This window comes from Trachurus japonicus, chromosome 5, assembly GCF_045865225.1.
Source record: "Trachurus japonicus isolate A0001 chromosome 5, Traja_1.0".
Taxonomy (NCBI): Eukaryota; Metazoa; Chordata; class Actinopteri; order Carangiformes; family Carangidae; genus Trachurus; species Trachurus japonicus.
In genome coordinates this window covers 13,589,561-13,615,906 of record NC_140911.1, presented here as the reverse complement: position 1 = coordinate 13,615,906, position 26,346 = coordinate 13,589,561, and the positions used below count along the sequence as shown (strand labels likewise).

Here is a 26,346-nt window from a genome sequence, read left to right as displayed (position 1 = left end):
GTGATGTGGTCAAAGTCTTGAGATCTTGGCACCAATTTGTGAAGTCAAAACACAATAAATAAATAAAAGATGTATCAGAACCATCCATGCGACATAAAATACTGGTCCACCAGGTTTAAACTGCACTGTGCTCAAACTGGAAAAGTGACAAAAGCATACTCCAAAGCCAAGCCACAGAGTTCTTGCAGAGTTTCCTGCCGTGTTGAGACACCTTTAGCCTGATCGAACAGAGAGCCAAGACAAGTAGAACACAAAGTATTTTTTCACCCAATGTCATTTACAGTATATGAATGTTTAAAATCAATGACCAAATCTGTTCTCAATGCAGCTTCTCTGTAAAAAAAGGGAGGGAGAGAGAGAAAGGGAACATCAAGGTTCTTCATCCTCTTCAATGGGACATGAGCAACAAGTGAAAAGACTTAAATGAGCCTTGTCCTCCTCTGTTGGCAGGTGAGGCAGCTCAACACATGGTCTCACCTGTGATGGTTCAGCTCAGACTTTTTCCATGTCTCCACCACCTCCTCCTGCAGACATGAGCTGTTTTGTGCTTTCAGGTTTGAGTTCTTGCAGAGCTGCTACGTCCGCCTGGTTTCTGTTGAGATTTCCTGCACCCATGGCAGTGCCAATTTCAGGCACTCAACACCCTCCTCTCGTTCTTTTTGTCTTCTTGCTCTTCTGTCTTCTTTCTGTGGTCTTGCGAACATTTTCCATCCATCTCTCTTTCTTGCATTTCCTCATTAATGATGTAATTCCAAAGGAAAAAGGTGGTTGTAAAACTTGGAACAAACTCTGAAATGACATTTTCATGGCAGGAAAAGACGACATGAATGGGTCTGCTCTGTTCCCAGTTCCTGTTCCAGAGAGCCAGCAGCCAGCGTAGATTAGGTGCGACCAAAATTATTAATTACACCTGTGCTGTTCTGCTACAAGTCAAAATGTCTGCAGTGAATCTGGTCTGCTGGAGAAGCACTGTATCCAGCGGGAACTAGTATAATCCATCAAATTCAAGGCCATTAGTAATGCACCCAGTGAGGAGAGTCGGTGAGATGCTATGTGCGAGTAAGCAAGACCATCACGCATAAAAATGTTAACATTTATTGCTGATTCTGAATACCGCATTGAAAGCAAAAGCATTCAGAGTATACACAGAAATTATACAATTATATATGGTTTCACAAAGGCAGTGAACACATACTGTATTACAATCTACAAAAATCTACTTTACAGAAATTTAAAATTCTAAATATCAAAAAGTACAGCTGCAGAAACAGGTGTAGAACTGGAACCAGAAACTGCTCTGGATATCGGTCGGTGAAACAACATGGTGACATCACGATACAAAGAAAGCAGAGGTCATCTTTGTACTTACAGCTGGTTTTGGAAACTACAACTGGCAGACAGAACCAAAAAAAAAAAAAAACATTCTCCAAAATAACTCATTGAATTGAAATGATCATATAAATTATGGTGGTTTTATGCATCCAAAATATATCATTTTACAGAGGACGCCTCTACAAGGTAGCATGTCATAGTATTGTTCAGTGGGATTGGTAGTGTATCTTTGCAAAATAATATGGCTAAAATAATATAAAGACACAATGGAACGAAATGGCCTCCCATCTCACAGGGATGGCGATGTAAATTTTTGAAAACAACGCGTGTTAATCAGCAGCCTGGTGGGGTTACAACACAGCAGTGGTGGGGTGTAATGGTCATTGCTTGACTAAAGAATATTTTTACATGAGCTCCTGTCAGGAACAGAAAGTGGTGGTAAGTTAGCTCATATTTGAACAACCTCATTAACAAATGAGGGCTGGTATGGCTCTGCTCTGACCCTGGTAGTGTGGTCCACTGGGCTTAAAGGGTACAAAACCTAGACCACCGATCCTGTCACAATGTCCGAAAAGTTGGAGAGAGTGGCATAAGAAAAGAACCTGACCACCACAGCACTCAAACAACCCCATAGACCGCCAAAAAAAAAAAAAAAAAAAATCTGCAAACAAACTCAAGGCTGCTGTATCGACCCCCTCTTAGGGAGAAACTTAAAAATACAGAATCAATAAAATATTCCAGTTACAAAGAAAAAAAGAACTAACTTTAAATGAAATTTTATTTTTATGCCCACATCAATGCCAGGTAGCCATTTTGGAGGAGTGTCCAAAAAGCGGGACGAGGCGTTCATCTTGTGTTCGAGGTGCAGTTATCCTCGTTCCCAGTGACAGTCAAGCTGGAATCAAGGACAAGCTGGTTTATGGTCACACGTGGCTGCAGGGAGGGGCCTTCAGTCTAGTCTTGCTCCATAGGCTCCTCAGTGGTCCCAGTGTTCAAGATGGCACTTTCCATGGCGCCCTCTGTAGGAGTTTCAGTCGTACTGCTGGAGGGAGCTAGGGCTACGTCTTCTCTGGCCGCTTCTGCACTATCCTCTATGCTACAGCTGCTGCCGCTGCTGCTACTGCTGCTGCTGACCGGGTCGCTGTTGCTCTCCTCACTGTCCCTGCTGGTCTCTGGACTCTCCAGGACGCCTGCGGGCGCCTGCTGCTCCGTCTGATCCATGTCGCTGCCCTCCTCCTGGGAGCCGCACGGCACCTCCCGCTCAGCCTGCTCTGCCTCCGGACCTGAGCCTGCACACACCTCGGCCTGTGTGCTGCTTGTCGGCTCTGTGGAGAAAAGGTGGAAACATGTTAAAAGGCTTTTAAAAGTATTTACACTGATCTTTACAAACAGATGAATAACTAGTATGTTTGCTTTCTTTTTAAAAGAAAAATCAGGAAGCAAACGCACATTCACACAGAGTACTTAATTTGTCATTCAAACTTGTCAAAATAGTTTACAAAATGAATCCCCAAATCCCTTTCATTACTACAGGCAAGCCAGGTTCATAATTACATTACGGAAATACTTTTAAACCTATATCATGGGCAACAGTTCATGTCAGCATGAAGAAAGACCACACGAAATTTGATCACCGGTCAACTGGTCAACTATATTGATGTGTATGCAAATGTGTTTTGTTGTACAAGTCTACCTGTCGTCTGTGCATCTATCTGACACAATAAACAACTGAACCCACTCCTGCCTGACCTGGTTTTCTGAGGAGGCTTCCATTAGTACTTGACTTTTGCACACACCTGCTATGATGTGTCAGCATAAAACAACTGTTTTCAGAGATGGCTGTCTTGGGTTCAGTGTAGCGGAATAATATGCAGCCATTAAAACTGCAAAATAATATATATATAAAAATTTAGCAAGAAATAAAAAATAAAACCTGCCTTGGTCTTCAGTGGCAGTAGCACTGCTGGAAGCTTCATTCTCCTTGCAATATGCTACTTTTTCCTCTTCTTCATCCTCTTGGACCATGGCCTCTGCCTCTTTCGAGAGGCAGGCGGCATGTGAAGGCCTCAGTGTGTCCACGTCCTGCTCTTCGTCTTCATCCTCCTCCTCCTCGTCTTCCTCCTCATCCTTGCTGAACTTAAGTCTCTTCACCTCCTGCTGCTCAGCTTCCATGTCCTCCTCTGCGTCTGGATGTTTGTTCTTCAATGAGCTCCCGAGGGAGGCTCCCGACGCTGAAACCTCACTGACAAAAAGGAATGGCAGATAGAGACATGACACCAAAGGCTTCATTTATGTTGAACACAAAAAACAGATTTGGTGAGGAGTTGCAGCTTAACAAACCTGGCATCTTTGTCGTCTTCCTGCTCTGTGTTGAGGTCTTTGTTGTCTGTGCTGTCTGGCAGACCATTAGCTGCTAGTGAGTTGGCCAGAGACACCTTTGGTCGATTCAGCGGCCGGGGAGTTCCCGGACCGTTCACTTTCCTAATAGAGAGCCAGGAGAGATACAGAAGGATTGCAAAGAGGATTAAAAAAATCCCCCAAAAGTATCATGCAATGTCATTTAAAATACCGTATATGAATTTTACAAATCAAGAACCTAAGTCGGTCCTCAACGCTACCTCTCTGTAAAAGCAGATGTGTTCCCAGGAAGCATAACTCCATTCATTCTATTGACGGCACTGCATCCGTTTTTCCTGTACAAATGTTGTTCAGAAAAAGAACAGAATTTTTAGTCCAGTGGAAATAATAATCCATGTTAAACTTATAATTTATTCATTTAAAACCGCTTCATTTGGACATGACACTTACTCTGAGGTTGGATGTACACAGCTTACCACCATTACATTCTATAAGGAAACAAGGATTTCCATATGAGTGACATGAAGTCTGAGGTTGATGAGACAACAAAAGGAATAAACATAATTTGCCCAGTTTGGACTTACCTTCTCCACCCCCCGAAGAAACTTATCTGTTCCTGTGTAGTTCCTCTTAGGTTCCGTGAGCAGCTCGCACAGGCGCTGGATCGTAAAGGGGATTCTAGGGAGAGAAGTGCAGCAGAGTAGATATACAGCAAGTAGAAAACACGCCATTCAGGCAATCTTCAAATAAAACACTGCCCCAACTTGACATTTGGTTTATCCTTTTATGTGGTCAATAGTAAACGATAGGACCTACAGTTATAGGAGTAGTCTGCTCACATGCACTGTCTGATTGACTTTGCATGTTGATTATTTTACAGTATTTACTACATAGTAAATTGGGAGTGATTTTGGATACAGCCCAATGACTATGCATAGGCCCCACAATAAAAGTGCCAGTGTGTATAAAAGCTGAAAATGGCGTTCACCGAGGTTTCTACTTTTCTCCCTCAGAGAACATAAAGGCAGCTGATGTCAGAGAGCAAACACTATTCTCACTATGCACTATTCAGTTTTTCCCTTTTCATATCTGCGCCTCGAATTTATATGTAAATCCTATAAGTTGTTTTTGTCTCCTTACTACATTAACCCTGAGGAGCAAGGAAGGGTTCATGCCTATGTGAGAAGTGTGAATAAATCTTGATTTACTGGGTAGTAAGAAAGAAGACTTTTTGGCAGAGCTCTGTGAACCATGGATTTCTTTTTAACAACAAGAAGTGCTCTGACCTTCTGTGGGCTGTGTTCTACCAAACAGCTCAAGTGCCTTTTGAGAAGTGTGTGTGACTTGCGCACATATTGCTCTCTTGATACTACATCCTTAAGATATCAGCTACATACTGTGCCACTGAGTTCAGACGTGTATTTAAAGAAGGTGGTGCTAGACAACCAAATGACAACTGTGGCGGCCTCAAAGTGGCGCTGACACGAGAGTTGTACAGCATCATGTCTCATGTGCAATAGTGGTTGATGTGTGGATGCGCTGTAGAAATAAATAAATGTTAATCTGAATTACTATTTTCTGCTCACCGCACACACTGCCTCCTCGTTCACTGTAGACACAATGAAAAATGTGGAAAAATCTATAAATTTTTTCCTCACGCTGCACTTTCCCTTGAGTTCTATGGCTTCATTCATTCCCTACAGTCATTCAGCGGCTGTGCAGTGCCGCTGCTAGATTATGAGAATCAATGCTAAAATTACACTTGACCATTAATATCAACAGGCCACAAATGATTATATTTGCCAACTGTGTAAGCGTGACAACACGTGACGTTACGTTGGAACTGTTTTGAGTTATTGATGAGTACAACAAGTCCCACTGGCCGTACCTTCCCGTTCTTCAAAATTAGACTAGTGTAGCTGCTTTGGTGAACAGCGCAGTGAGTAAGTAAGTGAGTAAGGGGGTTGTAGCGTGCACACTGACCTGCCGCTGCAAAAAAACAGAAGGGAAAACACTGAGATCTTATCTCCCCTCTGTGGTGCACTCTACAATTGCCTATGACTGTCAGTAACTTACAGCAGTCTACTCTACTCTACTCTACAACAGCCATCTACTAGGAGTGTTGAAAAAAAATTGATTATTCGGTAATCGCGATTATTGTATGGACAATTATGAGTCGATTATTAAATTTCCCAAAATCGATTATTATTGTGTTTTTTTCACTGTAATACAAACTCTTGACCGCTGGACACGTTGCCTCTCCGCTCCGTCTCCAGAGCCCAGAGCAGCTGGAGACCCAAGATCACATATCACGGGAGAACACGCTAACGTGATAACAGCCGTGTGTAAAGTGAGATGTAAACAACAGATTACTTTTCCTTTCTGAGGTCGATGTGCTGTTCAACATTACTCCATGTTTTTTTTTCCTTCTCTTGTAGAGCGGATGTGTTGTATCATAAAATGTTTCCACCTCCACTATTATTTTTTCTCCATGCATAACGTCCTGTAAGCTTTAGCTTTAGGACCGATGACATGGATTAATGTTCACAAATGATGATTTTATTGTGTTAAATTTCTGAAGTTACAAAGCTAGATTTTTGTTCTGTAGGAAAAAACTCAAATATATGGACTTTTATTTGCAAGGGTGGACATTTGTTTTATTTATGTATTTTGACTGTGAAAGGCTACATCTAAAACAAACAAAAAAAGAAAATAAATAAAAAATATAATAATAATTTGGAAGTTACATCTAAACTACACAAATTGAAGGTGCAGTGATGTCTAACACAATAAAAGAGAAGTAATTCAGCAGCTGACAGTTTTTTAATGGTGCAATAAGTTTGTGGTGTATTTTGTTTTACTGGTACTGTTAAATGGGAAAACAATCAAAAATCGGGTGGCCTCAATAATCGTAATTGAATCGGGCAATCGGACCGATTAACCACCCCTGCCATTTACATGTGGTAATTTCCCATGACTGTCAGTAACTTACAGCAGTCTACTCTAGTCTACAACAGCCATCTACTAGTGGTCGGGTTGTTACTAACGAGGCCGGTGTGTGTGATAGTGAGACAGCGCTAATGAAACATTGGTCAAACCTAATTTTACATCTTTTAGAATCTAGAATAGTTGTATGACATAGGTATGCCTTCCATAAATAAAACTGATTGATTATAGCTTTAATCAATGTGGACAGAGCTTGTGCAAGAACATGCAGAAAAGCCTCATAAGATGTCTAAAAAAATTACACAGCAGCCATAATATAGACTTTTGTAGTCATAACAGATTATGAAAATGTCATAATCACTACATCATAGAGCACAGATGTCTGTGGAGAGAAGTCATGCTTTGTCCCGACTTCTCAGTCCTTCCAGTCAAGCCTGTCACTATCACTGTCATACAGAAGCACACTCATTTGTCTGAACACCTACCCGTTATATCCTTTCACAATCTTGAGGATTCTCTCCTTCATGTCTTCAAATGGAATTGACTCCACGTTGGGATTTGCGGGACCTCTTTGCTCAGGTGCCGAGGCTCTGAAGTCATCCATCACCTTCTCCAATTTAAACAGGAAGTAGTTCTTAAATTGAGACCATTGAACCCTGGAGGGAACGGTAAACACACCAGAGTCAGCTCACATCAAATCAAACAGCAGCATAGGCTACGGTAATATTATAAAAAGGAGACCTGAAAATAAGGTCCCATAGGTATCATAAACTAAACATCAACTTATTATTAAAAGCCACCAAAGTCAGCTCTATAGAAATACTCAGAGTGCTCAATTACAAAGACACAAATACATTTATCATCAAAATAATAAATAAACAACAACAGAAATACAATGTGCTTGTCTGTGTGTGCGTGTTGTAGTAGTAGTAAGAATAGAAGTAACAGTGGTAGTAGAAAGGAGGGGGACATTTTCCAGGCCTGCAATTTTCACTTACATGGTCTCTCCAGTCTTGGCAACATGACATAGAAACTGTTCCAGCAGAGGACATGCCTCCTTCTTTGCTTTCTTATCAAAATCTGAAAATAGAAACAATAAACCACAGAGTTAGTTAGGTTATAGCCACACCAGGGATCAACAGGCTTTGATTTTTGATCTTTGAGCTTAACCAGTTCACAGTTGCTCCTGACTGACCTGCAGTCAGTGGGTACCTGCTTCTTTAGCCGACTGAGCAAAGCTTGTTGGCAGGTCTGTGACCAGTCTTAAACTGAAGCCAACCACATTCTGTCAGTAACGCTAGCTATTTACATAACACGTCGGGCTAGTGTTGCTAAAAAATTAAGCTAATTAACAACTAGCGTCAGTTTAGCACACCGTGTAGCATGCTAAGTTAGCCGCAGTAGCACAACCGGCAAACAGCCGGTGACAGTAACGAGTGACTTAATCTCATTCTCAACCAAAGATATCGATCAGAAAACTGTCAATACCGAGAGTAAACCCATACATATTAAGAGGAAAGAACGATGAAATTGTCATTTTAGTTTGCTTCTTTTGCCTTGCTAACGCATTGAACAGCTAACCCATTTCCGTGTAACCCGCTTGTAATATTAGCTGTTAGCTTTAGCCAACGTTAGCTAGCGACATTAGCCTGTCAGCTACAACAATTTTATTGTGTAACTATCACGGAAGCACGCGTATAACACGTGGCTTTTTAGTAAACGCAAAAGCGATCGAAATAAACTCAAGTAACCTCTGAGCGCCTCTTGAAGCGAGTCAATTTCCATCACGCCGTTGCCCTCTGTCAGTCCTGTGGATGTATAAAGTACACTGGCTGGCGGCTAGTAGCTGCTGCAGCTAAGCTACGGTCTCACAGGCGAAGAGGAGGAGGAGGGAGTATTTTAATATGGCGCCGTGAGGTCACTGCCTGTTCAGGAACAGACGAGGCTCTGCACTAAGAAGAGCTGAGCTACACACCTAACCCAATGAATGGAGTCTAGTCCTCTCAAACAGATAGGAGCTATAGAAGATAAAATAAAATGAATGAAATAATATAACAATAAATAGACAATGATAACAATAAAATGTAACATAAAACATACCATTGAAATATGTGAATTATACCAGGGCTCCAGACTAAGTGTAAGAGTACATTGGCCCTTAAAATGTTAGGAGTGCAAAATTTAAGGACACAAATCAACTTGCAAAGCAAAAACCGGTATTCACATCCTTTTTTAAAATCCTCCTACACCTTGGCCTGCCACCTGTAACGGCAGATTCCAGATTTAAAAGCAACCGCAAATTAACTGGTTGCACATGCGCAAGTAGATGAAACATTTACTTGTAGCCCTGTATACCAGTATAATAGTTTTAAGCTTAATCCTGTAAATACACAATAATAATGCTACACATTCATTGTCTTATTTAATCCATGCAGCCTACACTAATTCCTCTCATCTTTCCATGTCAAAAAACTACTACTATATAAAAGGTAATTTTATAGATGAAGCAACTGAAAGTGGTTTCAACAGATGACATTTGTTTGAAATCCTAAATGAGTAGAATGGGAGGACTTTGTACCACATTGCAGTTGCAGTTTCAGAGAAATACATTTCATCCATTTGAATTGTTTCACAAGTTACCATTCCTACAAAGTGCATGCAGTGGCATCCAATTGTACTTTCAAATGAGGCTCAATCAGACTCTGTACATTGCATTGTTTTATTTAGAAACACGTGATGACTGTACAGCCATTTCAGTTTCCAGTTTGAAAGATTTGATATGTTTTTCGACAATCAAACCACATTTAAAGTAATGTTGCTAAAACATTCAATTCATTTGCTCACAACATAACATACATTATATTACAAACTAAGATACCCTCTCAAACACACACATGCCTATATCACTCAATAGTAAACATTGAATGACGTGAATATTTATATGGCACATAATCAGCTGTAGCATGTAGTATGTCACCTTTTAAAAAAAAAAAAAACACTAGCACTTTTGGTGATGTTTTACTCAGTGTAGCATCTTATGTTGACATGTGTACAAATACCCATCCAGTCCTAATATCATTCTGAAAGTGCATTTCAACATTTGGTGTGTAACATAGAAGTCCATATTCCCTCTGTTGTACTGTATTTACGTAATACTGTCAGTGGCATTTGGCAACTGTAGAACAGACCAATAACTCACAACAACAACAACAAATCCTCTCACTCAGGCTCACATTTCAAGTTATTTGCTGATAAAACATTCACATGTTTTTAAAGGAGTGGTTTATGATGCTTTCCAAAAGTTCAAAATTGACTTTGTTTAGTGAATACCATGTCCATCAGGAAAAATAAAGTACATAATTTTGTTAAAATCATGGTTGGAAAAAAAATATGTCCTCAATTTCGCTTTTACGCTTGAGATGAAGAGCTGATGCTTTACTTATTCTCGACAAAAAAGGGTCCATGCAGTCTTTTTTCCATGTAGTTTTCCAACATTCTCATACATTTCATCACCACCTACATGAGGGGATGTGAAAGTTTTAGGATGGCAATAAGGCAAACCTACTCTATGGCACCACTGACCAGCACTGTATGCTTCTGTGTATACATAGGCTTGTTACTTATACCGTCACTTGAGAAACATAATGTCATTTAGACCATATTTCCAGGAAGTGGCATGTAGTGAACAGACTGCATTTGCCGAGCCGTCAGTTCTATCTTGAAGATGCTGGTTTGACACATTGTGTACAGCAAGACAGTCCTTAGTGTTGTCAGACAGAGTCCTCTTCCTCCATCAGTTATTTGTGCGGTTTGGCGTGTCGGACCACTTTCTCTTCAAACATCTTCTTCATGGTCTTTTCTATCTGCTTGAGAAAGACTTGAGGAATCCGGCCACACAGGGTGTTGACTGTGTCCAGGAACTTGGTCTGGATGGGGTAGAAGAGCGACTGGAACATGTTGTCCTCAAAGGGAAACTGCAGAGACAGAGACATTACTGTGCATCAGTTCTGGTCCCAGAGCTATCACAGACTAAATGGTATTTACAAAACTCGTCAGCAGGGTTCGGGTTAGGGTAGGGTGGGTTCTCTATTAATCATAAATTACGACACAGCTCATCTTTAAGAGGCTTATCTCAACAGTGCAGGGGGAACTGACTCTGCTGCCGGAGAAAACAAATTCTAAATTTAAAAACTGACCCAGATTGTTTAATGCAACTAGCATGAGAGAAAATATTCAAAGCTGCTCTTTTTGCAATGTGATGTATTTAAAGGAACAGTTCAACATTTTGGGAAATGTGCTTCTTTGCTGCTTTCATCTATGTCGGTCTGACTCAAACAATATATCTAGTAAAGACTTCAGAACTCAAACGATATTAAATGCATTTACAGAATATTATGATGCCATGGTGAAGCTGACCCTTTGACCTTTTGTATATAAAATGTCACAATTTCATCTTTTTGTCCTATTACATATGGGGGCGGGACTAGATAAGCTTTTGCTTCTCCCGCTTTCCCTTTTGGCCATGTGTATTGTATTATTTGAACGAAGATGAAGTGTGATGATGATGATTTAAATTGACATGCCCGAAATAAACAAATTGATTGATTGATTGATTGACATGATTGTGTGAAATGTTGTCATAAGTAGTGTTAAAATGATTTTGTTATGAGGTCACAGTGTCTTTGACTTTTGTTCTAATCCAGGGGTGTCAAATGTGCGGCCAGTGGGCCAAAACCTGCCCGACAGAGGGTCTAATCCGTTGTGAAGTGTGAAAATTACATTGAAGACAGAAGAGGCATAATATTGTTGAAACTGCACATATTTTTATCAAAAGATTTCAGGTTGTTTATAATGTGTTTTGTAAGTGTAAACATATTAATAATACTAAAACAAAGGGAATTCAAAGTTTTCTTTTTATTTATAGGTTAGCATGCCATTATTTTACTGGTCCAGCCCACTCAACATCGAATTGCACTGCTGTGGCTTCTGAACTAAAATGAGTTTGACACCCCTGTCAATTCAACCTCAGGTCCAAATGATCATTTGTATGAAATCGGAGAAAATTCCCACCAGGTATTCCTGAAATAGTCCAAGAAAGTTCAAAGACATTAAAGACGTAAAGAAGAGTAGATTAGATAAGAGCAGTCAGTTATTGTCATAAGTATTTCCATGTCATGAAAACATGGCTGTTTTGAGAGCAAACAGATCCCTTTCTTAATATCAGAATGGGGTTCATAATAAAGTGTTCATTGACACACATACATCAACATCTATCTTGCACTGGGTGTGGGATTTCAACAGAGGGCGCTATGCATCAGTACCACATTGTGGCAGGTAGAAGTGGGTACCCCCCCTGGACTACTCACCTCACGTATCGCATCATATACTACTTTAAAGGCCGGCTGCTTGTCGTCATGATACACTCCACGGTTGCCATGAAGGATGGACACGCCCTCCTCTTCAGCCGTTTTACAGTTACTCCCATACATACAGTGATCAGGCCTGTAGTTCCACTGGCAGGGAAAGATGAAGAGGCTCTCTGGAAAAAAAAAGAAACACACACACTGTGACTCATGCACTTCAACTCCGCGACTGCAAGGAGGACAAATTGAGGACAGTGGTTAATAGAGTGTGATAAAAGTAATTCTCCAGTTCACAGAGAAGAGTCTCGATAAAAAAATATTGAATGTCTCCTCATGAAACAGAGGTTTGAAAGAAAAAGAGAACCTACATTTCACCTAGTACCACCATCCAAACTAGACTGCATATGTATGATATAATGATTCTATGGAAAACAAATGACTGTGGAGAACACAAAACATGAAGCCGAATCTATGGCCACTACACAACCAGCAGTGGGAGGATATGCTGTCCGATAACAGATGTATTAATATGGATAGATGTATATTTTTTACAGTACCACCCTATTCAGTCAAATTAAAGTCCTGCAATAGGTGCTCCACAGACTTTCTCTGACTTAAGTTTTCTGACTGGCCACACACAGGCATAACACACACATACATGATCATCAGACTGATGGGATTTTAAATATATAGTGTACCTGATGGTTCACTGATAAATGAGTGTTCAATGAGTGTGCAATGCTCACAGTAGCGGGTGTACAGTGGATAACAAAACATATTCCTGCAGTGCTGTTCCAGCAGTTTGTGTCCTGCACATTAACAATGAGAACAATGTAATAGCAACAAAATAAAGTGAATGGAAAATTTAGGAGTTATGTAGTCAGGAGAACTGCATCATTCTATATGATATCTACATTATAGTCTGCCAGTGCAAAGATTGAATTGTTTCTTCAATCTCTGTATGTACCTACACCAAACAAAGACAATGAGCAGGACATCTACAAACACTGTAAACTGTTTATACTGCCCTTGAGCAAAGAAATCAACCTCCAGCTGCTGTAGTGCAGCGGCTCAGTGGCTGCTGGTGACTGTACTGCAGCTGGGAGATGGGAATGTGAACATGCTGTTATGTGTGAACATTTAATTAAACAATAGCATGGATGCACATATGTGGTTGACTTGATTTGTCGGTTCATTTGAAACAGTATAACAGTATACTGTATGATACGGTTCAATGAGCTGATGATCTAGCATGGAACACGATTTAAGAAACCAGCTCCGTTTGATTCCCTTTACATGGATTCAAATCCTGATCTGAAGAGATCTTAAGTCTTCAGATATTTTCCCTTGGTTGTGTTAGAAAGCAAAAACACGTCAGAGCGATGCTTACAGTACGGACTAATATGACTATCCCTCTGGAGAGAGAGCCTCGGCATGTAAAACAAACACTCCACTCTGCTGTGTTGTCAAGCAAACACCAGCGATGCCAGCTCCGCTGATGGCTCTGAGCCCTTAATGCCCACATCTGGCTGCTGCAGCTGGAACCCAGGCTGCTGCTCAAGTCTGCCGTTGCCTATAGCCACATCCTCATGTGTTTACTGATCAACATTCACAAGGTAGACTTGTATGTCTACAGTGAAATAAGACACATTTTATGTGAATGCACAGCTACTGAGTTAACCAATATTTTGAATTACATTCATATACACTGTGATGTGTTAGTTATGTCTTTCACTATGCTTGTTTTATGCTATTACATAATGTGTTTCCAGTGTGATAGTAATACATCCTATGATAACTGTAGATGACATGAAAACACTACTAAAAAAGGGGCTGTACCTGGATTGTAATGGAAGATAATGTTGAGGAGGTCCTGGTCTCCCCAGGTGATGTGGTTCTTGTATTTCTGATAGAGTGGATGTAGAAGATCCTCCCACGACAGGCCATTGGAGATCATACTGTTCTGAAATACCAACAGCAATGATCAAAAACTCACACACTCACAAACATCTCAAGCAGCCATTTTTTTCCTTCTTCAAAGGAGGAGCACATTTACATTCCAGCTTCCATTTCCAATCTGCTGGCGGTATTAAGAAGTGGAGAGCTGCTAAATTGAGTTCTGAGGGCAGAAGTCTGTGATGCTAGTATGGTAATCAGAGAGCTTCAATCACAGCCCACTCAGAGCGCTCAGCCTGTGACTTCAACTCAAACAAACCTTTCAGAATGCAAAAGAGACACCACAGCTGACTTTAGCTTTCAACCTCTCAGAGTGTGTAGAGAAATATGACGGTGACGATTTGACCTTACTTTGAACAACGTGCTGCGGATTCTTGTGAGATTCATCAGCATCACTCCAGAGTTGACCCCCGTGACCCCGTAGAATGGGTGACGTGCAAAGCGGCTGTACCAGCCAATCTTGGGGACCTCGTGTTCGGGAGCCATAGCTGCAAGCTGGGTGCTGTTGAAGGACTTCAGGAGACTCCACATGTCATCCATGGGCCTCAGGAACAGGACGTCTGTGTCCACATAGAGTAAGGAGTCCACATCTTTCAGGATGACCTGGAAGTACAATGGGAATTTATAAGTAAACCCTCAAAGATTAGTTAATTAATGAAATAGTTGATGAAGAAAATTACTTAAAACTCAACAATCTTTAATTAATAAAGTGTTTTTTTAAATCAAACAAAACTGATTGGAAAAATCAGTAAATTATTTCTCTGACAGTGTCTCACTATGCCTCCCTGTTTGCAGAATTGGGTTGTTCTCGCAACTAAAATTATAGTGTGGAAGAGTGTAATTATTCAATTGCCCCAGTTCCAGTATTTCAGAGAGATTTGATGACCTGGGGTTTTTTCCCATTACTGTGTCTGCAGTTTCTGATAAAGAGTCAGTCTTGAGACAAAGGTGGTCGGCAGAAGAGCAACTTAGACTCACACATCATCAAACACTGACGCTGATAATTGCTTCCAGTATCCACTGATGAATTTCGCTGTTAGTGCAAGGCAGATAAATTACACTAAGAGTCTGGTAAAGACAAAATATGTCTTACTTTTCGTAGACATGGAGACAGTTTTCAAAGTTGAGAAACCTTAACAGTTTCCTTTACATTTCTGACAAAGTCATCCTCGCCATATAGGATAAGGAGTATCGTACATGTTTTACCACATACTGTATGGTCAGTAACTGGACAGCAACTGGGTAGTGCTCAGTGTCAGTATTTGTGTGCTAGCTACAAGAAATGATTCTTTTCAACAGAAATCTTCATTGTTCAAGGCCAGGCTCTCTTGGTAACAATATAATCTGAAGGTATTTAGTCTTTTAGGCAGACTGGAGGCAACAATGAGAAAGTGTTGATGCGGGCCAAGGCCGGTTTGTAAGCGTGCAAACCAACATGAGTTAATATTGGAGTTTCTTTGCACTGCTTGAGACAGCTCTTGGTGAGTAAAGGAATAAAGTTTGATGCTGAAATCACTTCCTTCTAGACTGGTACTGTAAGTAATCAACCGGGTAATGTTAATGTTAGCTATGCAGCAAAAGTTACCAATAACTGCCTGGCTCTACTGTGTTTGATAAATAGAGAGTTTTGAAATGTTCCAATTGAGAGGCCAACACCATTTTATTTATTCTTATTTAACCTTTATTGATCCAGGGAAAAAAAATCCACTGAAGTTAACAATCTCTGGATGTCGTGACCATTTTAATGCCCTGTTTATTGGGAACAGAGTGGAGTCATGAGGCAAACAGTAAAGGAAAAAGTGGTTCTAATATTAGGTTTACATGCAATGACATTCGTGTTACAGTCAGAAGTCGACAGAGTGGAGCAAAGTGAGCAAATAAAACCGACTCAAGAGTTTCCACCCCACTGAACAGATCTGTGGTGCCAGCTGCGTCCTTCAGAAGAGGCTCTGCTCTCTCCTTCTCTGCTCAATACCTTCACATTCTTTACGATTCTTTCCTGACTCAGAACAAGGGTTGAAGTGAAACTATTTCTGAGCTATATATTTGCTTTATTTCAAGAGAAAATAAAATACAGTGATTGAGCATCTGGTTGCACTTTCCTGCTACTTAGAAAAAAATGATGCAGTGATTTAGTTCCAAGAAAGTCATTCTCCATTGTGGGGAGACAACTAAAAGCAGAGCCTGTTTAACTGGCTGCGCTTCAAGTTATGAAAAATATGTCAGCATCAAATGCCCAAATATTGATTAAGTACCTGATGGTACTGAATCAAGATGGAACAGCCCATCCATTAAATAATTCAGGGTATTGTGGTGATGCTTAGTAGCAGGAGGCGTTGCTAATAAAGTGAATAGTAAATGCTCATTGATCGCCTTGCAGCAACAGAGAGAGAAAACAACCTATGGATCTGTCTGACCTGCAATATGTTCATTACATGGTAAGTAAGCTGGCTGCTATTTCAACCGACGCCAGCAGAAGAGGAAAATCAATAGTCAGGCACAACCTTCACTTGATGCAATTACTGGGTTAAACCTCTGGAGACTGCTTATTTGTTAAGTAAGTGCTGCAAAAAAGATGGTGTGAAATCATCAATCACCACGCTGGTAATTAATCATAATCATACGTTGGGTAAAATAAAAAGGGTGGGAAAACGCTGTTTGAGTAGAAAATGAAATGGATTAATGACATTTTTTTTTTTTTTTCTAAATGCTGGTTAATCACATTATACATGGTGTCTGAGGATATGAGGGGAGATAAGTGCTGCAGGCCTTACAGGGAGAAAGAGTCTCTGAGCGGCGCAGGGCTTGAAGAGTTTCTTCCACTCGTCAGCGTTCCCCACAGAGAAGGTGATGGGGTAGATGTTGTACTGGAACTTGGCCGCAACGGGGCGAGGCCACTGCTTCAGCTGGAAGTAAAGCAACATATCACACTTTATAAAAGAGGAAGTGTCTAATGGACTTGTTAAGAGGCTGAGCACGGGGGGAAAAATGCCATCATAAACAATCATTATTCTGAAAGCTAACCTCTCTCCTGCTCTTTTCGCACAGTTGTCAACATAGAATAGTTGGTAGAGCCGGCCATTTAAAACAATGAAGTCATGTCTCGTGGCGCTGTTTCTGCGTTGAGGCTACGCAGCTGCCAGCTGTTGTTTTATTAAGAAACTAATAGTCTAAACAAGGCAAGGCACCCTCTTAAAGTCCATGGTGTAAGGCTGGAGGTCCGTGTTATCTAACCTGTTAGACACCGAGTCCCTCTGTAATCATCAGTTTAACAGTTTGGCCCTGGAAAGAGTGAGAGTGCTGCAAGCATTTGGCAGGGATCGTGCTGACGAAGATGAGTGATCAAAAGAGATTGTGAGCGACCTCTTTAAAAAACACACACACACACACACCATGTCTCTTAACACTGTGTCTCTACATAAGCTCCTTGCTGTACAAACCCCAGCACATGTGCTACATTATCTAGGGCCTTGACTACCACGACTCCACGTCCTCCATGAGGGGATTTTCTACATATGGCAATAATTTACAAAACACGGCGGCAAGCTCACAGGTTTAGGGTTTGGATTTAAAGCTGTTTAAGGCGCTTTTAGGTGCTGTTTGAGGTCTGTTAATTGGAGTAATTTTAATAGACTGTTCCTTACACTATCAGTGGAACTAATCAAAAACATGCCAAGCAACCTTTGTAAAGGTGACTTTGAAGTGATATACGCTACCGGAGAAAAAGCAGGGTGTCTTGGTGATATATTACACTGCAGCCCTGAGATAAAAGGGTTATGACTGTACCAGAGGGAGTCAGAGAGGCAGAGTTGAAAGTGCTCTGATCTTGATGTAATCCATTACAAAAGAGAGAGGGGGAATGTTTAATATGTGCTGCATTAAAAGAGAAATCACAGCATCCTTTAGAGAGGTGTATACATAAAATAAACTGTGTGTTTAGCCGTGCCAGGAATGATTTTGTACCATTTGTTAAAAAAAAAGAAAGAAAAAAAGCGCACCGCATACATTCAGGTGTCAGGAAACTCAAAGCGTCTTACCCGTTCTTCGAACTTTGGGGCCAAGGGGTCTTCAGCAAAAATGTGAAACTTGATCTTCTTGAGGCTGAACAGGACGGCCGATTTGACCATGGTGAGGGTCTCATCCAGACGGTTCCCACAAGCCACCACGGCCAAATGCATGACCTCCTCAGCCCGGGTGCGCTTGATCACAGGTCGGGCCACATTACTCCGTGGTTTACTAGAAAAGACATGAAAAGAGAAAAGGATGAAAAGTGAACGGATCGTTAGGCACAAAAGAAAACAGAATACAGACAGTTAAGCATAGAAAAATGAAAGAGCAGCAGCACTTATCCAACCCCCGAAAAGCCCACTGAGGTGGTGCCCTTGAGCAAGGCCTTACCCCATAGGAGCTGCTTCACTGCTAAATTAAGGTGGAAAAAAGTAATTAACCTGACGACTTTTACAGTGGTATGTCATCTTTTTCAGTGCAATGTAACAATAAGGGCAAAATGAGCTCCATTAATCAAGCAAATGATGTGCAGGATGTGCAGTTCTGGCCTCCACCCCACGGCGCTGTCAGATCTAAATGGGCCAAGGCCGTGTGTGGGGGATGCGGACGGGGTTTGGACCTGCTGACAATCACTTATTACACAAACCTCGTTCCCCTCACTCGTCGCTTCCAAATTGGCCCAAGTGCTGCAGAACTGCTGAAGAGCAATTTGTACCCCACAACAGATGTAGTGGACTAACAGCCAAGCCAAAATATACATTGGATATTAAAGCACTGAGGCATGTGGTGCAATTTGAAACAAACGTCCATAGGAAGTTTGACCAAAACATAACTTTGAATGTTGACACCAACATTTCATATTTATTTGGACACTATTATACGCTCTTGCATGATATCATTTTTTGTGCTATAGCAATTAAGCATTTCCTACTATATGATACTATGGTGAAAAAGCCTGTGCAACAGCATTTCAACACCATGTGATTATTATTCAGATAACTGGGTGAATGGGCTTAGCTTGCATCACCCATTTATTTATAGTAGTGATGAACCGATTGTGAAATTCTGGGCCGACACTGATGTTTTAAATAACTCTTTGGCTGATGGCCGATGCTGGTGGTACCAATGTTTTTTTTCTCTGTGGTCAATTCCTCTTTTGTGTAAAGGAAACCAAAAAAATCTTCATTACTCACAAAAAATATGACATTTTCAATCACTTAATGTTAAAAAATTGAACGGACATGTGCCCTCTGGTGTCTCGGCAGAGTCACGTCCCTCCAAAAAAAGAGAGAGAGGAAAAAAAACAGGCTTCTCCTCTGAGTCAGCACAATATGCCACGAGACATAACACATCGGCCACTGAGGCAAATATTGGCCGATACCGATGTTCAGCCGATGCATTGGTGCATCCCTAATTTATAGAGTTGAACAAAGTCATGTTTGTTTCTTTGAAATATGAAATCAAAAAATGTTAGTTTGCACAGTCTTGCTTTAATGTCATGAGAAATCTGACCAGTGTCTTGCAGTCCTATAATGAATTCAGATCAGCCTTTCTCAAGACACTTCACAAATGTTGATTCATTGTGGAACAAATATTAACACTGGGTCCAAACACAGATTGGGTTGCATCACATACTGAGCAAATTTATCCGTCAGCTACACTTCCCTCGGCGGCTGAATGCATGTTGTCTCAGAGCAGAGCAGCACATGCGAGCTGTCTCCCTCCTCACCTGCCAACATGTCACCGCTGAGCAGTAATGGCCTGTCATTTCGTGAATATGTCAACGGCGCAGGACTCAAAAATGTGGATCGAGACAGAGGAAAGAACGTCTGAAGAAAATACCACATTCACCCTGCTGTCAGATAGACATGGCGCCAAGTCAAGGATTTCTCCGAAGGGCACGACATCTGTGCCTTTGCATTGTCTTCAACACTTCCTCCACACGCACACACACATAGACACACATATACTTCTTCTCTGCAGCGCTGGAAGTTCCCACTGGACTTTGTTCTTCCATGCTCAAAGGCAAGGAGGTCTTTTATGTGATGTTTAAAACTCGCTCTCTGCAGACATTGTGCTGCTGTGTAGAGTTAAAACACACTCAGCAGTGCAGAGCATCTCCCGCTACGACGAGGAAACATTTGTACAACGGTGGAGCCTCAAGCTACGGCCAATATCATCTCCTTGTCCCCTATGTGTACATGCAGAAACTACATGGGGCTGCTTATAATAAAACATGTTCTTCAAGTCAAGATAAAAAAAGAAATTATAGCCTATAGGAAGAGAAGACTGGCACACACAAAAAAACACAGAGCAGGGAATGTTTTCTTAGAGAACAGTGGAAGGCAAACGGTTTTACATCGAAAGACTGCGCCATTCTATAAAGGCATGGATTTCCTCTGAGCCTGGAGGAGGCGAAGAGTCTACCATAAAACGGATGGGAAGAAGAGAGGAGTGAAATTTGACAGGTGGGGTACAGGGCTGTCTCCAAGCGTGACACTTCGTTTTCTGCATGGCTACGGGACAATGATGAACCGCAGATTAGGATGAATGAGAAGGTGCTGAGAAATCTGTCTGCCACGCTTCAAAGGCTGATGCTCTGTCAAGGTTGTTGAACACGCAATTTTTTATTTTCCGGCAGAAAAATGCAATCCATATCTCCCTACACAAGTGTAATTATGTTGCACTTAGTCATGCAAAATAAAAGCCCTTGAAACGATATCTGCATGAAATTGGACGACAAAACAAAACAAAAAAAAACAAACTATTTTCTTTGTTGCATAAAGCATGGCCTGCGCACATGATGTTTAGTGTCATGGCAGCCTTCCCCACATCTGGAAACAGTCAAAAAAGCACAGAAGAGGTACAAAAGGACTGAATTCATTACTGGCTGCAGAGTGAGCATAAGAGGAGCCCTCTGCCTACAAAATACCACAGCTAATGCTTTGAAATCACGGAAGGAGAGAGAATAGATAATGTCGAAGAGAAAAAAAAAGTACATGCACAGGAAAGAAAGAGGCAGACTTAAAACGAGACCAAAGGGAACCTTGAAGGCATATAACTGTGTCATTGCTTTGGCTGCTCGCTTTGGTTTGGCCCAGTGGATAGCAGAGCCTTTAAATTGAACATGTTTGCCATTACGCCTTTCATCTCTAGGTGGGTGCAAACAAAATTCAGCTCTTCATAACAACCTTAAAATGTCAGACTGTGTGACAAAGAAAAAAAACCTACAGATCCTTCTCCAAACTGACTGCAGATCATATGCGAATCAACAGTCGACGAGGCGGCTGCAGCCAAATGAATCAAACATCAAACGTTTTTTTTTGTTTGTTTGTTTTTTATCTCAGTCGACCCATTACATGACTTGCAAATTGCAATCATCGGGATTTCTTGCTGAATCACCTCAAGCAAACGTGTGATATCGGGTCCAAATCATAATTCACCCAAGATGTGCTGAAAGAACCTGACTGAATTTTATAGGCATGTTTCGAATAAAGTAACATTCACATTACTGAAATACATAACAAAAAGATCTAATCATCGACCAGTGTCTTGGATATCAGACGATATCAAAGGTGTTATGATACACAGGTTCTTCTGCCCAACCTGTTCTTTGGAACTTATTTAGGCCAATACTTAACTCTCTCTCAATTTCTTTAAGTGTTTTTTGGGCTTGTATGCCCAGGACGGCTGTAGAGAGACAGGAAATGGGGAGACAGAGAGAAGGGGAATGACTTGCAGCAAAGGGCTCGTGGAATCGAACCGGGTCCGCTGCAGCGAGAACTATAGCCTCTGCATATGGCGTGCCTGCTCTACCCGCTGAGCTAAACGATGGCCTGATACCTAACTCTCTTAAGTTTATTACACCTTGTAAACCCAATAATTACAGCTGCATTAGCCTAATAAATCCCAAGGGCAGATGTATGGTTCCTGCACATGCTCCTTACCAAATGCATGCAAACCTGCAAACCCCTGCAGCTGTGCAACTACGCACGGCTTTTGGACAATCTGTTGAGTGCACACCGATCGTTGTTGAGGTTTCACTCACTGGTCTGTGCAACCCCCCCTCGCCCGATTACTTCCTCTGCCCTTCAGAAGTCACACCTTGTTAAATAACCCATAGATGAGAAGAACGGGGATGCATGGAAAAATGACACATGCTGCACATGAGTTAGACAGTTGTGTTCTGCTTTCCCTGCTTTCTTCTCCCATACAGCAGCTTTCCCACGTTTTTGCTATAAATCTTTAAGAGAAGCCCTTTATGAGATTGGGGCCACACTTCAGTGTTCCTTCACATTTGCATCGGTCTGTTGTGCCAGCTCACAAAACAAGCTCCAAATGTGCAAAAACTTGCATCAGACTACTGTGAACCTCACAGCACCAGCGCCATGTGATCTATAGTCCAGAATTTAAGACACACAATGTTCATGACTAATAACCGTTCCACAATGATTAGTCTTCCAACTATGCTTTTAAGTCATTGATCATTGTTCGATAAATCAATGTGAAAAGTGTGTTAAAAATTCTCCCGATTAATCATAGCACCGAGCTGACATCTGTTGGTTGCTGTGTTGGTGCATCATCCCAAAACTCTGTCATTTCCAAAAATAACCAAACACAGAAAAACCAAATATAATTACATGATGGATGACCTCAACGCTGAAGTTGGAGTTTCTCTTGATTTGCTGAACACAACTAAACTGAAAAACAAATTCCTTCAGCATTTACTGGATCACTCGCTGTTATCTTCAGTGCTTCCCGGAAAACCTTTTAGCATTTTGAGGCATGATCTGACACTTGCTATGCTCTGGCTTCCAAATCTTGCTCCTCAGCAATGTTGGCTTTTATCCCAGCGGAGGTCTTTCAAACATTTCTGCATGGCTTCTCCCTCCACGCCCTCCGTGACTCATTCACCAGTAATTTAAAAGCTACTCATCCAGTGTAAGAGACAAATACTTCTGCTCCTGATGTGGCTCACACAAGCACACCCTCTCGAGCCAGGTCAGGCTACACAGGCACGAAGGGAGATTTCAAACTGCGAGCAGAGATAGTGTTCACTCATGCAAGATGACATTTTTATAGCTATGCATAATGCCCCTGCGAGAGTATGACTTCTTTTACTGCAAGGAATGCTGCTTAGCTATATTTGAAGTGACAGGCCAAGGGATTTGTTTCAATACAAAACATCAACAGCATCGAATACTGCAGATATGTCTGTATTATGGTGTGTTTGACACACATGCTGAAGGCAATAAAGAGAGGAGGAATGTGAATCTTACAGATAAGAACATCACGGCTTTATGATACATACCGACAATTTGCCAGCAATTAACATTACACAACTAAGAAACACTGTCATTATGTTGATACTGAATAATATGCTGATCAAGATTATCCCAAAATATTGAGTTTGAATTGATACAAAATAGAGAAAGCAAAATCTCTATGTAAGCAAAACCTCACATGGATCTGGGACCAGAGACAGTTTTTAATTAATCATTAATATTTTTTCAGATGATACTTTCATAAACCGCTTGACTAATTGACGGATCATTTGTCTCCGACACGTTTGCTGGAGCTCTATTTTCTATTTTTAGCCACAGGAAGTAGTGTGATGTGTCAAGAGGAAATGATATGATTAGGAAAAACAAGGATGTTTGTCTATTAGCATGCTGCACAGGAAATCTGTCCAGCGCCCAGATTCACAGATGACCACCACAGTGTCGACACTAGCGGATGTGAGAAGCAACAGCGAAAACATCTGCCCTAAAACTCACAAAATCAGCTCTTTATTTGAACACGTATCCTCGTCTTCCCTGTGATACAACTATCAGAGCACTGGTGTTGACCATAGAGCCCAGGTTTGTCTGCTAACCACCAGAAAACGACACCGAACATCACACACATACAAAAAAAAAAAACACATCTGATAAGGTAATGCTTTTAAGAGGAGAAAGTTTTTGAAGGCAAACATGCAGTCAGCTCTGAGCATTTTCCAAACCTGTTCATGTTTTCTTTTCTTTTTTTCCCCAAACAGCAACGAATGACCCCCTCCAACCCTCATCCGCCTTATCAGTGCTGAGCACACATGGAGGAGTGTGGTTTGTGGGAGGATGTAAAGGTCCTTTCTCAGTGGAACGCCTTGATGGCTTTTATCTAGCGAACAGTGTCCTCAACCTTCAGTCTGGCTTTGGAGTAGAATACATATTATTGCCTGGTTTTGTGGAGTGGGTATCTCTCTCCACAAGCACACAACATGGCTGTTGTGGCATCACTGGCATTCAACCCAGGAGAAAAAAAAAACACATGGGGATGTGTGAAGCTGGAACTGGAAACCTGGAAGATACAATAACATGCTCCCATCCCTTGGACCGAAATAGCACCTGAAAAAAACTCTACCCTTTGTCGAAATCTTTGAGGAGATGGTGACTTAATCAGATCATCTGTCAGAGAGCAGCCTGCCTTTAATGACAGAAAAGGGAAATCACAGCTGACAATCTTGTCACTCCAATGTAACGAGTGTTTTGTTAGTGAGTTTGACGGGAGAAAAGTCAACAGGATGGGTTTCCGTTCTGTGTCATTTCCAGTCAAACTGTTTAACAGGCAGCCATAACCACTCTGGGCACATTTGTAACCATGAATAATTGCCATTTATGTCTTTCAAGGTGACCTTTGCCCCCCGCCTTTTTTTTTAAACAGCTGAGAGTTGGCTCATAAAAAAGGCAGAGAGCACCAGGGGTCAAATGATCAAGATTTAGAGGTCAGGTAATGATTTATCATTCTGTTGTGCTGTTGTCTGATGTCCTCTGTCAACATTTGCACCTAATCACATTAGTCATGCTCTCAGTCTCTCTACTCACATTTCAGCAGTCACCCCCTCTGATTGCAACAGTGTGATTCACAGTTCAATAAATGATGAGGAAATAATGGTTATAAAAATGCAGCCAAGCAAGATGCGAGCCCATATGCATGTTTAAGTGTCCCTTGACAGATTAGGGCTATTGTGGAAGCCAGCGTCCTTGAGCACAATGTAGGCAGTTTGATGGAGGGAGCACGTCTGCTTCAAAGCGCGATTAAACGCTGACACACTCACTCTTTTAACTTCCCGGCCACGGCAAAGATGAGAATCAGCCAGTGCCAAGTAGTTAACGATGCTTTTGTCTGAGCAAAAAAAGAAAAAAAGGGATAAGGCGTGGAGGAGAAAGGCTGAAAGAAACAAACTCCCCTCACCTCTTTGCATTCACGCTGGCACCTCTATTGATCGCTTTCCCCTCTTTCCGTCCCCTGAGAGGCTCCTCCGCACGCACGCCGCCGACTCCTGCGGATGATTTCCTGACAAACTTTGACGCAACATCGCGTCCGAGAAGCTTGGGGGGCGACGTGGGGAAAGACTTGCTGCTGTCCTCCTCATCTACCTCATCTACAACTTCTTTCAACAGCGGATCGTCCGCGGCGTTGCCCCCCAAAAAGTACAAAAGTAGGAAAACTCCGAAACACACGGCGATCACAACTACTTTGCAGTGGATCCGCATGGTGAGGGCGACTTGTTGCGGCTGCAGGAGGCAGAGAGGACTCCGCTCATGTCTGCGAGTGGGGGAGAGCAGCTCGAGTTGACATTTTGTTACCGTTCCCCGCTCGCATTTTTCTGCAGATGATGATGGAGAGCGGAGAGGGGCTCCTCATCGTCCATGGAGGATTACACAGGAGAGGCGTGGCTTCTACAGCGCTACCGTAATGACGGGACTATTAACGCACGGTTATTTTGTAACACCACTTAAGATTGAAATGTGTCTCTTTGGTTTTTTAAATCTTTTTATCATTATTTTTTACCTGCGTCATTTATATCTCTGGTATAATGGCAAGAATGTTTGCAGATGTTCACACTTCAGTGTAGCACTCAAAAAAAAAAAAAAAAAATATATATATATATATATATATATATATACATATATATTTTTTTTTAACTTACTTTCTTTTGTTTTAAGCACTTTTTATTATAGACGCTATGTGCCTTTCAGTGTCTACTACTTACCTACTTACTACTATGTGCCTGGACTGTTAGGTTTGTGCACATATGGAGAATAAAATCTCTTCTATTTCGCTGCCATATTAATATCACCTTAAAGATTATTAAGTTTACTTCACTACTTCTTTAAGAAACTTTTTAGAAACACAATAAGTTCCCATTACATTAAGCAGCATTTATTATCGACGTAGACTTCTAAAAAGTATTGACCATTTGCCTGGTCAAGTGATTATGCAGAGCTGCAGAGTTGCATTGTTTCTTTGGTTAATCCTGTCATAAAACTAAACAAGGCACATAGGGTAGGCCTAGATACAACACACATAAATAAGCACTCATGACATCAGTTTGAAAACAACA

General features: G+C 41.4%; 2 protein-coding genes across 2 annotated transcripts; both read right to left on the bottom strand.

Moving 5' to 3' along the window:
• Positions 1-1,079: 1,079 nt before the first annotated feature.
• ppp4r2b (protein phosphatase 4, regulatory subunit 2b) lies at positions 1,080-8,562 on the bottom strand. The gene is made up of 9 exons (XM_085776444.1): positions 8,388-8,562; positions 7,635-7,716; positions 7,122-7,292; positions 4,275-4,368; positions 4,141-4,178; positions 3,951-4,025; positions 3,673-3,813; positions 3,270-3,574; positions 1,080-2,657 (listed from the first exon to the last, which is right to left on the bottom strand). The coding sequence occupies exons 1-9, from the start codon at positions 8,419-8,421 to the stop codon at positions 2,287-2,289; spliced, it is 1,311 nt and encodes a 436-aa protein (XP_085632570.1). The 5' UTR covers positions 8,422-8,562; the 3' UTR covers positions 1,080-2,286.
• A 1,065-nt stretch (positions 8,563-9,627) lies between these two features.
• On the bottom strand, positions 9,628-25,665 carry gxylt2 (glucoside xylosyltransferase 2). Its single transcript, XM_085776443.1, has 7 exons — positions 25,194-25,665; positions 17,993-18,191; positions 16,730-16,861; positions 14,307-14,558; positions 13,839-13,962; positions 12,003-12,175; positions 9,628-10,610 (listed from the first exon to the last, which is right to left on the bottom strand). Exons 1-7 carry the CDS (start codon positions 25,493-25,495, stop codon positions 10,434-10,436), a joined length of 1,359 nt encoding a protein of 452 aa, XP_085632569.1. The 5' UTR covers positions 25,496-25,665; the 3' UTR covers positions 9,628-10,433.
• Between the last annotated feature and the right edge of the window lie 681 nt (positions 25,666-26,346).

Bases quoted from the DNA above. Each gene is read 5' to 3' on its own strand.
- ppp4r2b (XM_085776444.1), bottom strand. From the start codon at position 8,421: ATGGAAATTGACTCGCTTCAAGAGGCGCTCAGAG. The intron at 4,369-7,121 runs GTAGGTGTTCAG...TTCTCTCCCTAG, and splicing joins ATTGTGAAAGGATATAACGG to AATCCCCTTTACGATCCAGC. The intron at 4,179-4,274 runs GTAAGTCCAAAC...GTTTCCTTATAG, and splicing joins TTCTTCGGGGGGTGGAGAAG to AATGTAATGGTGGTAAGCTG.
- gxylt2 (XM_085776443.1), bottom strand. From the start codon at position 25,495: ATGCGGATCCACTGCAAAGTAGTTGTGATCGCCGTGTGTTTCGGAGTT. The intron at 12,176-13,838 runs GTACAGCCCCTT...TTTTTTTTCCAG, and splicing joins TATCTTCCATTACAATCCAG to AGAGCCTCTTCATCTTTCCC. The intron at 10,611-12,002 runs GTGAGTAGTCCA...CTGTCTCTGCAG, and splicing joins TATATGATGCGATACGTGAG to TTTCCCTTTGAGGACAACAT.